The 14,389-nt window shown below is 42.1% G+C and overlaps 1 protein-coding gene across 2 annotated transcripts in view; it reads left to right on the top strand.

The window, feature by feature from the left end:
• gas7.S (growth arrest specific 7 S homeolog) overlaps window positions 1–14,389 on the top strand; it is a 103,667-nt gene that overhangs the window by 51,292 nt on the left and 37,986 nt on the right. For both annotated transcript variants that reach the window (XM_018238592.2, XM_018238593.2), the window contains exon 2: window positions 890–1,010. In XM_018238592.2, the coding sequence (XP_018094081.1) occupies window positions 890–1,010 (121 nt within the window). The remainder of the gene's footprint in view (window positions 1–889; window positions 1,011–14,389) is intronic.

Here is a 14,389-nt window from a genome sequence, read left to right as displayed (position 1 = left end):
GAGGGAGAGAAAAATTCATTTTCTTTGTGTTGCACAACTGGGTAACAGCTTCCTGCACTTAATCCCACAGATGCATCACTTAACCCTACGCCTTCCAAGAGGGCCCTAAAACAGACCATTAGATAAACAGGTTGCACAGTGGAGCAGGGCTGGAAGTTCGTTAGCTCTTGCTACAGGTTGGGCATTTTGGGCAGCTGAGGAGTGCAGACAAATCCATGTTAAAAGGGCAAACAACACAGAGAGGAAATTATATTCCACTTATTATGTCTCCAGTCTTTATCCAGATAAATCTGCTCTTGCTATAAATAGTACAGAGATCCCAGGTAGGGTTGTCACCTGGCCGATATTTCACCGGCCTGGCTGGTAAAAATTATGCTTGATGCCAATGTTATTAATAGGAATAAACGAAAGGAAGGCTGGTATTTTTTTCCAGAAAAGGTGGTAACCCTAGTCCCAGGCCTCGGGATGTGAATTAACAGCAATTTGCAGCTTTTATTAATCCCAGTCAGTGTGCTGGTGTGACGTGTTAAAGATTGATACTACTGACGCGCGTGACCCTCAGTGTGAATATATGATGTTTGATATAATAACAACTTCATTTTAGTCCATTGTACAGTGCTTCAGGCAACCCTCCTTAACTTTCTCAACCTTCCAGTTTAAACAGCCACAGGCCTTTACTAGCAGCACTGCTGTAAATATAAATGATTTTTTCAGATTAAGGGAAACAGCCTGCTTTGAATTACCACTGCCATAAAGCAAGGCTGTGTGGCATAAAGTAAGTGCAGACAGTCACATGCACACCACAATATAGACTCACTTGTGCAGATGCAAGAAGTGACTATGGGGATAGCCGTTACATTGACTTTTTTTTTTAATATTCTCTTTGTAGAAACCTGGCATGATGAATGCCCAGAGAATAGAAGATCAGACTCAAGTTCCCCTTCCACAAGGCTGGCAGAGCTACATGTCTCCGCAGGGATGCCAGTACTACGTCAACACATTAACAAATGGTGAGTCCAAAATATTTCTGCAACAGAGGGGTTCTATGTGTTGTTATGTACCATATTCGGGTTCTATGTGTTGTTATGTACCACATTCCCACGGGGTCAGGTAATAGTTTACCCAGTTTTTTGGGTTGTTTTTTTTTTTTTGAGACTCCCTCTCTTCTTATTTCTGATTAATAACTACATGATTGAATTGTGCCTGGTGCCAAGCTTGAGCTCTGTACGTGGGAAGATTCTATGCTTGGGGCTCCTGAAGTCCCAGGGACAGAATTACTACACATTATTGTTCATTAGAACGAGGATAGTAAATATTTTTATTTAATGACTAGTAAGGCAGGTCACAAATTGTAATTGGCTATGTGAATTCTACAATTTAGGGCAGGCAGATGCCTAGGGTGAAGCTTGAAAGGGTTGCAATTCTAGGGGAGAGGGAAACTGAATATTTCTACAGCATCCTCCATCAGATAAGACCCGAGATACGGATTTTTAGACCTTCAGGTTATGTCAAATAATCTGGGACCCCCTAGGGGACCCCTCTGCACTATTCCTTTAAAGGGATAGGAATTTACAGTAGAATCCCAATTTTGCATCCCCAGATTTTACAGTTTCAGAGAATTCACAACATTTTGATGTGGTCCCCTGGGCAATGTAAAATCAGGGTTATACTGTAACTATGCAGCAGGTATATTTTATATGTGCCGATTTGCCTCCTCCTCCAAAAGACCTTATAGTCTAAAGGGAACAGAGAAACAGTACAGAGTGATGGAGGGTTCCTGTAAGCTCAGATGTTTAGGGAGAGTGAGAATCTTTAATTCCTAGAGGATTTTAGGGTAGGAATTGCTGATTCTGTTGCCGGACCTATGTGCTCAGAGGGCTGGAATCTATGGCATGCTAGTATAACATGCCCACCCAAACTTAATTCCTCTGAATCATTTTTATTGCAACTGCCATCAATACAGTTCATCACGCTGTGTCACAGCCGCTAAATGCAGGGATGGAATAAATGGAAAAATTAGATCTTTACAGGAGAAAGATAGCACCACATCATTTGCTTTATGCTCCTATAATGTTGGGGCCCAGTGTTTCTGGTGAAAGGCCTACATCAGGAGCCCAGGAGCAGAGAGCACAGAGACTGGGGCTGGGTACCTGGGGAATAGTGGCATAACTACTTGGGAAAAGGCTGTTACCACAGCACCGGGGTAATTTCCCTGGTGGGGCCTGCAGCTATGTGGCTGGAAAGCCAGTGGAAGACCCTCAGTGCTGTGTGTTTCCCAGAGACATAGAGATACCATTGGGGATTGGGGTGGAAAGTGATGGGGCAAATTTTGCCGTGGGGCACCTAAGCCTTTAGTTGCACCACTTTGGGAGGGGATAGGATTTACTTAAACTGGGCAAAGTTCTTGTCTGAAATGGGAAAAAGAGCAGCCCATGAGCAGAAAGTACAGCTCATCAAACTGGGAGCCATGGCACATGATGTTTCTGCACTGGTGTTCTCCCAAAAGCTTCACTATCACCACCCACTAAGCTCAGTTAGTGCTGAGTCTTGGTTCCAACACACGTTAGAAATATACTGTAAATAACACATTGTACTACACTAGTCCATCACTAGAAGAAGCATTTCTGATAGATAAGCACAAAATCCCCAGCTAATAATGAGGAACTCCCTGTGCTGGTACATTAAGTTGGTAAAACGTTCACCTACATTTTTGCTGCTGACCTGTTATACCCACTCTCCTCCTTTTGACAAGGCGTGGTGGGAAGGAATCTGCCTGTGTCCCATTTCTTCTCTTGCACATTGGAACCCAGCCATGGCCTTCTCTGACCCTCCTCGGGCCTCCCCTCTGCCTCACACGCTCTTGTTCTGTGGATCTGTCCCAGCTGGTGGCAGCAATGGAGAGCCATTCCCTAGCGTGAACTCTCCCAGGTCTCTTGCTTTCTCGGGTCCCAGAGCAGTTGGTGAAGGAGGGTCATGAGAGGTAGGGACATTAAATAAAATGTTATCCATGTTAAACCTACTGCTAAACTATAACTCCCTGCATGCATCTACAACCAAAGCCTGTTGCTTAACATTTTTAGAAGTGGACACACAGCATCTAGCCTTTGCAATTCCAGGAGTACCCAAGGCAGACATAAGCACTCACCCCAAATCTCAACCTAACTGTCCTTCAGGCTGGGCCCCCTTAGCATAGAATAAGGTTACAGATATATAGAAATATTGGGGTAACACACACTCTGCTATAGTTCCAGGGGTACCCAGGGTACAAATAAGTACCCCAAATTACACCATAACTGGCCTTCAGGCTGGGCCCTCTTAGCTCAAAACAAGGTAACAAATATATAAAAACATTGGGATAACAGTCACCCTGCTAAAGTTCGAGGGGTACTAATAGGGTAGCTGGCCTACAGGCTGCCCCTTCCACACAACCACTGCTCCGGCCCCCTGTAGACTGGCTGGGCAACAGGTTGAGATTCACTGCTTTAGAGGTTTGAATAAAAAACATAGAAGTGGAAATTATACCCCAGCCCTGCACTGCTGACTTCCTGGTGTGTTTAATAGTCCAGAAAAGTGTCCAGGAAGCATGAGCTGCAAAGGAAATACGCTAATTTAAAATAACATAACCAAACATTGTCAGATATCTGTATATGACTTTGAATATGGCTGTGTGTGTATAGGAAAGTTTAATTTGGTTTTGGTTGTGCAGTGCCTTATTATAAATGAGCATCAGAAGTCTCCACCTTGTGGCGAATTGGGGTCGCTGGTATCAGTGTGTAGATTTTTATTCCAGTGTATTTAAACTGTGATTTGTGCCTTATTCTGTAACCAAATTCGATCTTGTGCTGTTAAGCCAATCCTGATATTCTGATTGGCTGCATATAATTATGGTTTAATGATCACGTACAGGCACTGTGAGATTTTTTAACTGTTCAGGTGAAGGGCCCCCGCTATAGCTTTTATTGCTATTTCATTTATGTGCTAGGAGACCCATAAATATTATTTTTTTTTAAATATTTACTTATTCTGGGGTTGATTAATGTTGGGTGTTTCAGTTCCACTGAGCCTTGTTCAGCCAAATTTGGTCAAGTCAAAGAGCCTGGGCAGACCGAATCCAAACCCCACAAAACACAGGAAAGTTGCTGTGCTCTTTTCACACATACATCAGTTTTGGCTTTATACATGTTATGAGCAAACGTAGGGGCTGTTCCTGCCAAATTGTGTTTAGTCAATACCTTAGGCAATAGCTACAGTATGCTGTCTCAGTTTTATGGTATCTCCTTGTACAGGTTAAGAGGGAATTGTGCTTAGTACAGGGGAAACAAAACAATAGAGACTCAATAGTTGGATGCGGTAGGCCAAAGGCTGAGCCCCGCCCAAAAATGTTGCAACTTTCCACATTCATCTCTAATTATAGTGTTGTTGTTCAGAGTTCCAAGATCACTGGATTTATTTTGATTCTGGATGCAGTTGATTTAATTGCCTTTTAAATAGAAGGAAACAGAATTGAAAGTCAGAGGTATGTGGAGCAATGAACGTGGCACTAAAATACACCTCAACAGAGAGATACAGGAATACTGAAGAATAGGGATGGTTTTGGAATAGCAATAAGAAAACAGGTGATGGTCTTTCCCCACCACCATCACCATGTAAAGCTGTATATATTAGATGCAGGACTGTGTAGATGGAGGCAACAAAGAAGATATTTCAGCATAACAAGGAGAGTCAACCAGAGTGTAAAAAGAATGAAGAGTAACATGGAGATCAGTAGGAAAGAGTTGGATCAGACACTTTTTATGGTCTGTGAAGTAGATCCTCAGGGGCAGGGCTGTCAATGGGTTGGGGGGACAGGGAACTGTATTGTGTCGGACCAGTAAAATCCTCTTCAGAAGAGGGTCCCAGACAGATCATGAAAGTTACGCGAATCGTATTGTCATGTCAAAAATTATGTGATTTCTGCAAAAATTGTCACAACTTGTTTAGAAACGTATATATATTACTGGGTTGCCACCTGTCTGGCTTTGACCCGGACAGACCAGTTTTTTGAAGGGCTGTCTGGGTCAAAACTGCCTGCCCAGTTTTCCAAATTTCCAGTTTAGCCCTGCTGAGCAGAAGCCATGAGTTTCATTAAAGGCAGCTGTTAGAATTGATACAATAGTTGCTAATATTCCAAAGACACTACTGATAAATGTATCAGCTCATGTAACCAACAAATGTATCCAATTGTAACAGTTCAGAATGCTCCTGGATCACCGCGCTGCCAGACTGAAACACCAGCTAGACAAACTTTAAAAGGGTTGTTCACCTTTAAACTAACTTTTAGTATGATGTAGAGAGTTATGTTCTGAGAATAATTGCAATTGGTTTTCATTTTTTATTGTTTGTGCAATAAATATACATTTAATAAGTAGCAATAATAATACATTTGTAGACTTACATAGTATTTGTTTATAGATGGGGTCAGTGACCCCCCATTTGAAAACTGGAAAGAGACCGAAAAAGAAGGCAAATAATTAAAATAAATAAATAATGAAGACCAATTTAAAAGTTTCTTAGAATAAGCCATTCTATAACATACTAAAAGTTAACGTAAAGGTCAACCACCACTTTAAACGTCTAAATAAAATAAAAAATAGAAAGCAATTGAAAAAAAAGTCATTATTTCTGTTGAACAATCTGAAAACAAATTATTCTGAAAAAAGTGTTTGAAAGGTAAACAAACCAGTGTAATCTGCTGATAATTCTAGAGTTGCCACCTTTCACCAGACAGGTGGCAACCCTAGGTCACTCGGATGCCTTGTCATGCAGCCCCTGCATTTATAGCTCCAGGGCTTTCCTTTTTATAATTTGACCAATGTTGTTAGTGGAGTACCACAGTGTCTTTGGTCCTTTGATTTTCAAATTGTTTATTAATGACCTGGGGGTAGGCATTGAAAATACTGTTTCTATTTTTACTGATGATACTAAATTGTGCAGAACTATAGGTTCCATGCAGGATGCTGCCACTTTGCGGAGTTATTTGTTGGGAAACTGGGCAGCAAACTGGAAAATGAGGTTCAATGTTGATAAATGCAAGGTTATGCACTTTGGCAAAAATAATATAAATGCAAGTTATACACTAAATGGCAGTGTGTTGGGAGTTTCCTTAACTGTGAAGGATCTAGGGTTTTTTGTAGATAAGTTGTCTAATTCCAAGAAGTAAAATGATTGGTTTGTTTGCATCATAATAGCTGTGGTTAAAAAAAAAAAAGTCAAACAAGTTAAATCATTTTTGAACAATATAACAGGATGACTGGGGAACTGGCAGCTATGCTCTCAATCTCAGCGAAGCACCCCCGCTCCAGGTGTAGGATATATGCAAATCACAGAGAGAGCTGAGAGAAAGCAAACGAAGAGGCAGAACTTGCTGCTAAGTGCTCTTTATTGCACACAACATGTTTCGGGCCCAAAGCCCTCTTGATAAAGGGCTTTGGGCCCGAAACATGTTGTGTGCAATAAAGAGCACTTAGCAGCAAGTTCTGCCTCTTCGTTTGCTTTCTCTCAGCTCTCTCTGTGATTTGCAAGTTAAATCATTTGCCCAGCAAAGCCTACCTGTTATTAATTTGTGTAGTGCGCACAAGGAACATGGCCAAAAATGTTGGGAATCTTGTAGTTCATTAATCTATGTAGGCAGCTTGCAGCTGCACAGCCCCCAGTCATGGTCCTTCATAATGTTCAGCTCCTTTAAGATCATTTGTGAGTCATTCACCCCCAGCCCAGGTCTCCCCTAAATGTGTAGTTGGGACATTGCTGAAGAATTAGAAGAGGCTGCAGCTTATTGGCCAGAAAGGAAGCAATGTGAAATACAAATAAAGCAGCACAGACAAGCAATAAACAATTACTCTGCAAGGCTACGAGGCCAGATGGATAATTCAATGAGGCGGCAGCAATTACCTGTAAAGAAATCATTCATTAATTCCAAGTCATTATTCTTTGTTCAGCATCTTCTTGTTCCAATGTTTGCCTGCTATACTCTCTACCTGCTGTACCCTCTGCCCCCTGATGTAGAACCCTTATATTTCACAGTCAAAACTATGACTATTTCATGATCCTATGTTTTAACTTCTTTCCCCACATCTTCATCCTAGCAAAGAGATACCCCCTTCTGTCCAGATGTAATACTGCAGTTCCAACCAAGCATGGCACCAGATTTCACTAGGGAGAAAGGAAAAACAGACTGATACAATGTAACACAGTGAATAAAAAACAGTGTGAGTTATTGTGTAAAGATGCAATGATTGTTGCTCTTAGCGGCATCTTCTTTTCCTGGGCAGCACAGCACAACAGGAAACTCAGTCTTTGATATGAGTATGCGGGAGAAATCTCTAAACCATCTCTAAGATTCACAAAAACACGGGAAGCTGCTGACCTGCTCTCTTGGCAGAGATCTCTACATGTAAATGTCTAATGAGCTGCATCGGAAGATGCACAATCAGCAGGATGGCAGCACTTTAAAGCAAAGATTTGGGGAGGCCCAGATGTGCAGCAGCTGCGCTTTAACAAGCGCTAATTTAGAGAAAATTCATTCATCCAAGATGTGAGCGTGAACCATGTTTTGTTCAGTGGCTTTATTAAATAAATATATATCTTTGTCCCAATAAGCCATTTGGCAGACTAATAATAAGGACCTAACATGCCCCTGCGGTTGCATTCCTTGCACTCCAGTCTTTCATGTATTTCCAAGGAGAAGCGTTGCCATTTTTTTGTTTTCCTGAATGGCAGTGCTCTCTGCACACCAGGAGGAGGAGCCTGTTATAGCATTGGCACTGACTAAAGTTAATATATTATAGAGCTCTGTGGGAGTGGGCTGAGAAGATGGTTGGTGGGTTTGATTCCCCTTGGCTAAAAATTCCAGTTATAGAGAAAACTCATTTAGCCCCAGGGTCACACTGGCCCACCATTATTCTGGCCTCAGTCCTGGTGGGCCATTCCACCACATCTCTCTTCGATGGCCATTTGCTATGTTTTATTGTGGCACAGATGTCATGGTGGTAGGGGGAGAACAATGGCCGGGGCTCATAGTGCTGGGGGTGGATTTGGTGGTGGCAAGACCCTTTAGGTCAGGTTCTGCTGTGGGTCCCACTTACCCTAATCTTAACTGGATAAATTATCCCCAAGCTTAACTGTAAGTGTTAAGCTTGGAGTTCAGGTTCCTGCATGACCATCGGAAAGAGAGTAGCGCAGGAGTACTGGGAGGAAAGTTGGATTCACCTACCCAGCAGGGCTGTTCCAAGTTAAGCACAGATTTTGCACTTTAAATAGTTACATTTTACACATTATTTTACACGTATTCTGAAAAACAATGCACTTTATTAAACTCTCAGGGTTCGTGTTAGGGCCGGGGAGAAACAAACACAATATTTGGCTAAGCAACATCTTTCCGTTAACTGTGCCGGACCCTTTCAATAAATGACGAGGGCGCTATATTTATCATACAGTGAGGTTAGAGATCGCCACACTCCCCTAGATTGAAATTCTGCACTCTCCATTAATTTCTATGGGATTTTTAAAAGAGTATTTATCAATGGGTGAAAGTTCACCCTTTGATAAATATGCCTTTCAAAATCCCATTAAAAAGAATGGAATGTGGCGGAATTTCACTCTAGCAGACTATGCAATCGTTAACTTCACTCTTTGATAAATATACCCCATGTTGTTGTTTTGCCTTGGATTCCTCAGAATGGGAAAGAGAAATCCCACTAAATAAAGCTGGCCATAGATGCAAAGATCTGATCGTACGAGACCTTGACATTTTTAGTCCCATGATTTCTGTCGGCTGACAATAATATCTCTGCATGTATTGCAGATCTGACTATATCTCTGTGAGCTTCCCAGTAGAATTTGTTGGCCATACTTTCGCATGGTGGCTGTGACGGGCAGAACATCGGCTGGTTTGTTCTCTTTGCTGCTTTATTTTATCTGAATGGTTAGTGGCAGGTCAGGAAATGGCACAGAACGATTGTTCGGCCGATATGAAGATAAAATCTGGCCACCTTAACTCTGTTCCTGACAGAACTGTGCCAAAATGGCACAAAGAAAATCGCTGGCACACAAGGTAAATGCTGGCAGGGTGAGCCCTTGCTTTAAGTTTATTGCAGCATGCAAAGTTTCGGCATAAACCCCTTTATCAAGCATATAAGAACATAATGCATAGAGCAATTTATAGCTTAAGCAAGTAACATGACTTAATGAGTGGGCATGACAACAAGTGCATAATAAAATAATTACCTAACTAAACATGTACATCGGCCTATAGGAAAATAGAAACAAATTAATTAAGGAAACAATAAAGAAAGCACCAGGAATCCATTTACTTCTAATGTAGTTCATATTCTGTGACGAAAGTGTAGACTGTGGAATAAATAATGTCCAGGTTGTTCCTATCAGTAGTTAAGATGTAACAAATGTGGACCCCGTAACCTGAATATTAACATCTAAAAAGTGCAGTTCAGATGGATTAGCTTCGAACGTGAATTTAATTGTAGAATGTACCCCATAAAGATAGGATACAAATTCTTGTAGCCTATCTATAGTCCCAGACGTACAAAAAAGGTATCATCTGCATATCTCATGTACTCGTGTATGTAGTGGTTAAAATTGCAGTTGGAAAAAAATTGTGTTTTTTCGAAGTGGTCCATAAAAATATTGGCGTATGCAGGTGCCATGTTAGCACCCACGGCACAGCTTTGATAAATATACCCCATGGTGTTGTTTTGCCTTGGATTCCTCAGAATGGGAAAGAGAAATCCCACTTAGTAACTCTGTTCCCAATAAAATCCATGATGATGTCACATTAGGTATAAAAATGACAGAACTGTGCCAAAGCCAGTGGCAAGTTGCTCATTATGTTAACAGGAAACCTGGCATCTGAGACTTTGTTTTCTTGTTTTCTTTCCTTTGGTCAGAACTGGCACGGTCTAACTTATTCCACAAGACTTGGAAGCACTAGCCTTGTTAGTGTTCGTTACTGCAGCCACCCACAAGCAGCAGAAGCAATGTCTAACCTGTGGTTTGTGCCACTACTTGGTGTTTTGTGGGGGGCAGCATTACTGTTGAACTGCCTGCCAGGGCACCAGAGATCTCCCAGTAGGACCCACCAAATGACGCTGTCCATCAGCCACCATAGATCTATAGGACCTATTGCATTTAGCACTGTCTGCATGTAATTAAGAGTGGGCCTTTGATGTCAGGCTCTCCAGTTGACTCTAAGGGGCAGAAGTGCCTGCAGGGTTAGGGTTAGTGTATTAGGGTTAGGGTTAGTGGGTTAGGGTTAGTGGGTTAGGGTTAGGGTATTAGGGTTAGGGTTAGGGTGTATTAGGGTTAGGGTTTTATAATGATTTTATTTGAACTCTACAAAAGGAATACAATGAACAAGTACTCAGACCGACATGCCGGTCGACGGTACAACAAGTTACGGACAACCGAACAGTGAAAACCCTCCCCAGTCTGAAGGCCAGATCAATAATAGAATTAGGGTAAGGGTGTATTAGGGTTATGGTTAGTGTATTAGGGTTAGTGTTAGGGTATTAGGGTTAGGGTATTAGGGTTAGGGTATTAGGGTTAGGGTTAAAAAAAACGTGGGCAAAAAATGGCCATCGTGACATAATTTTGGTACTTCGCCGATTTACTAATGTCGATGGCGTAACTTCGCTAGCGAAGGAGATAGACTCTAGCGGTACTTCGCTCCATAATGCCTGGTGAATTTGCGCTCTGGTGAATGGACATAACTACACAAATTCACTCACTCATGATGTGGATTTTACTGAATGCTACCTCTTGCGCCTGTCAGGGAGCCGGGAGATCCCTCCAGGGAGGTAGTCAGGATCGAGGAGGAAGCCCTCTTGAGGGAGCAAGGTCGCGGTGTCCAAAGGGTTAAACCAAAGAGTAGTCAGAATCCAGGCAAGAGTTCAGGGGCAGGCAGATAACAGCGAAGTCCAAAGTCCAGGCAGGTGTCAAGATAAGTAATCAGGAACAGGATTAGCAATATCAGCTCACAGGAAACCCAGGAAACACTTAGGAAATGTATTCCGATACTTGGGCGCCATTCTGGCGTCTAGATGGCGTTTTTATTTTGAATTTGGCGCCATTGTGACGTCATTGGCGTCCTTGCGCCGACGTCGGCGCGCTGACGTCATCGCGCCGGCGCCGCTACCCACGTGGCGGCCATGGGCGCCACCATTTTGGGAGCGACGCCGGCAGGGGAGGACGCGCCGCCCGGAGCTCCAGGACCTGCTCCGGGCGGCGATCATGACAGCGCCAGACTTGCCTTCGCCACCTCAAACCAGGCGAAGTGCAATAATATACAATAGTATATAGCAATAAAGTAGTTCCTAAAAAAATAGTTGAAAAAGTCCCAAAAAATGCTACTGTCTTTTCCTTTTTCAGGCTGATAGGCTGAAAAAGAGTGTAAAATCTTTTTGGGGTAACACGCTTCCCCCCTACATTTCCTATCAAATGGCACATAAACTATACACTGGGCTCATGTGTAGGGCAATATAACAACTTTATTTTTTTCATTAAGGTTTCCCGGGCTTGTGTAGTGTAATGTATTTGCTGCAACATATACGTCCATTGAAATTTAACTTCCCGCCGTATGCGAGGTTAGTGAATTTGCCCCTAAGACTCACAAGTCTTACTGGAAGTATGAAAGGTAGTAGCAATTAACTGGTCCATCATTTCCAGAAAGCTCTTGACTTAGTATGTTCATAAAAACTTGAATGTAATAGTAAAATGGAATAGTATTTAATATTCCTCCCCCCCAGGCCTATCCCAGTTTATAGAGGGGACAGAGAGGGGTGTTGGTTTAGACGTGTCACATACACATAAGTCTCAGCGTAGGGTGGGACCGTCTGCCCAACAGGAAGATATTTGTCAATAGCAGAACAGGTCGAGCCAGGCTGACATCTCACAGCTGGTTTTGGGTGTGACTCTGGGAGGAATAAAATAAAAAAAAATTTCATTTTACTATGGAATTTATGATATTTTTTCTGCCTTTGGTCTGAGGGGCCCATGTGCAGTCTTCGCCTTCCCTTTGACTAACCAATAACTGCAGATAATAAATATAGTCGCTTTGTGGATCTAAGAAGTCAGTGGAAAGTTGCTTTGAATTAAGGTTCCTTTCTTATCTCTATCTATTTGCACCTTCATTGTATTGTATCTATGCTGCTGTGCTGTAAACATCAGAAATCCTCAGGTTAGTACTGCCTATAAGATCTGTTATAGCTTTAGGTCTATATAGCGTCTCATGTCCTTCAGGGGCAGATGTTACGGATTCTCACTGTTTGTTTATGTTTAATATCAGTTTATATAATCTCATACTGCATATGTGCCCCCGGCCTTACTCACATTCCTGATCAGTTATACAGTTGTGTGAAATTTCCCAGAGGTTAAACAAGGTGAATTGGGCAAGTAATTCATGCATATAATGGAGTATATGCACATAATGTGAACACTATATTATATACCCCCATTTTCCCCCAGCAAAGATTTCTGACGTTTTAAACAGAAACTAAGGTAACAGTGTAGCATTCTGATTTATATATTATCTGCATATTATCAACGCTGCACATATGCAATGTATTTCCTTTCTGGGCCTGTGTAATTAATCTGTTAAAGGAACATTAACACCGAAAAATCAAAGTGACTTAAAGAATTGACAATATAATGTACTGTTACTTTCCACTGATAAAACATGGTGTGTTTGCTATAGAAACACAACTATAGTTTATATAAACAAGCTGCTGTGTAGCCATGGGGGCAGCCATTCAAGCACAGAATATACAATATATAACAGATGTGTACAAAGAATCCCATTGTATATTCAGCGCCAGATCTGTTTGCCGGCCGTCCCTAGGCCGTGCGGTCCAACCTGGCGGGCACGCAGTCCGACCAGGCGGCCGCGCGGTCGGACCAGGCGGCCGTGCGGTCCTAGCGCCCACCTACACTTCCCCTTCCCAGCGCGCCGGCGAATAAGCGCCAGCGCAGCTGGTGTCATTGAATGGGGATGCACACGTTTCCACAATGCGGCTGGGCGGCTTGCCACCCCTATTTTTTGCCGCCCTAGGCCGGGCCTATGTGGCCTCGCCACAAATCCGGGCCTGTGTATATTCCCGAGCTTATCTGTTATCTCCTGTGTATCCTGTGCCGTTTCCAGCTTTCATTTGTTGGTGTTACTGTTCCTTTAACATTACTACTGCATGAGGAGGTGTTTGCTTGAGAAATAAAATCATTATTTATTTATGTAGAGCCAACAAGTTACGCAGTGCTTTAAATTAATTTATTCTCATGTGTTTATAGGGCTGATTGGGAATTTTCAGTTGATATTAAATCCAATTTGTCCCAGTACTTAGTGACAGAGCTCTGATTCTCTGAACTTCCTGTTCCTGGGCTGCTCTTTTTCCCAAGGTCAGGCAAGAACCTCCCCCTAGGTATATGAATCCAAATTCCTATAGTAGTTACTCTTCATACAGCTCCTGGGCTGCTCTTTTTCTCATGATCAAGCACCAGAGGCATAGGATTAATTACTTTGGATGAACTTTGGACAACAGAAGCCAAACCACTTTCACTGGACTATAAGATCAAAATTAGGGAAGAACCTGTCACTGCTTTGCTCCTCTCCCCTAAGGGCATGGACACACATGTGGACTTGTTTTCGGCGCGGTTCACAATGCGGTTTTTAAAAAAGCTGACGCAGCGTACTGTATATGCTAGCATTATTGTGCCATTGCCTAAGATTAAACCGCTTAACATAACTATGCGGCGGTCGGATCTTTAAAAAAAAAGATCCGCCTGTGTGTCTGATATCATTGTTATCATTATCCCTGAAGGATTGACAATGTTATAGACATTGCACTTATGATTATAATGAGCCCCTTCACAGTGCCAAGATGAGTTCCCTGTTCCTATAGGAAAAGCTTTTTATTTAAGCACAGTAATTACCAATCGCTTGTTGATTTAAACCCAGAACTGTGTGATTATTGTACTTTCCCTCCAAGGTTTCAAAGCCGGAAATTAATTCTATAATGTAATAGAATCAGACTAATTATTATTATAATTAAGGTTTTGGTGTAGACCAGGTGGTTTATTATTGTAACCCGCTCTGCCATTTCCCAGGCTGCTCTGCATGGATCTAGTGCTTATTGGAGCACTACCACATTTGTAAATTGTGTGCAAAATGTAACAGAAAAGTTTCTTAGGGTGAAAAAGAAATGAATGTTATAAAGACATTATATGGAATATGTGACAAATTCACACACAGCTTTATTAAAGAATAACAGCATGCTAATAGTATAGCTTACAGTAGATATGAGGTCCTATCATAACACTACTGAAGTCTAGTTAATGACTGCAGTTG

This window comes from Xenopus laevis, chromosome 9_10S (assembly GCF_017654675.1).
Source record: "Xenopus laevis strain J_2021 chromosome 9_10S, Xenopus_laevis_v10.1, whole genome shotgun sequence".
Classification (NCBI taxonomy): domain Eukaryota; kingdom Metazoa; phylum Chordata; class Amphibia; order Anura; family Pipidae; genus Xenopus; species Xenopus laevis.
Note: the sequence above shows the minus strand (reverse complement) of the source record. Positions and strands in the feature narration are given on the sequence as shown.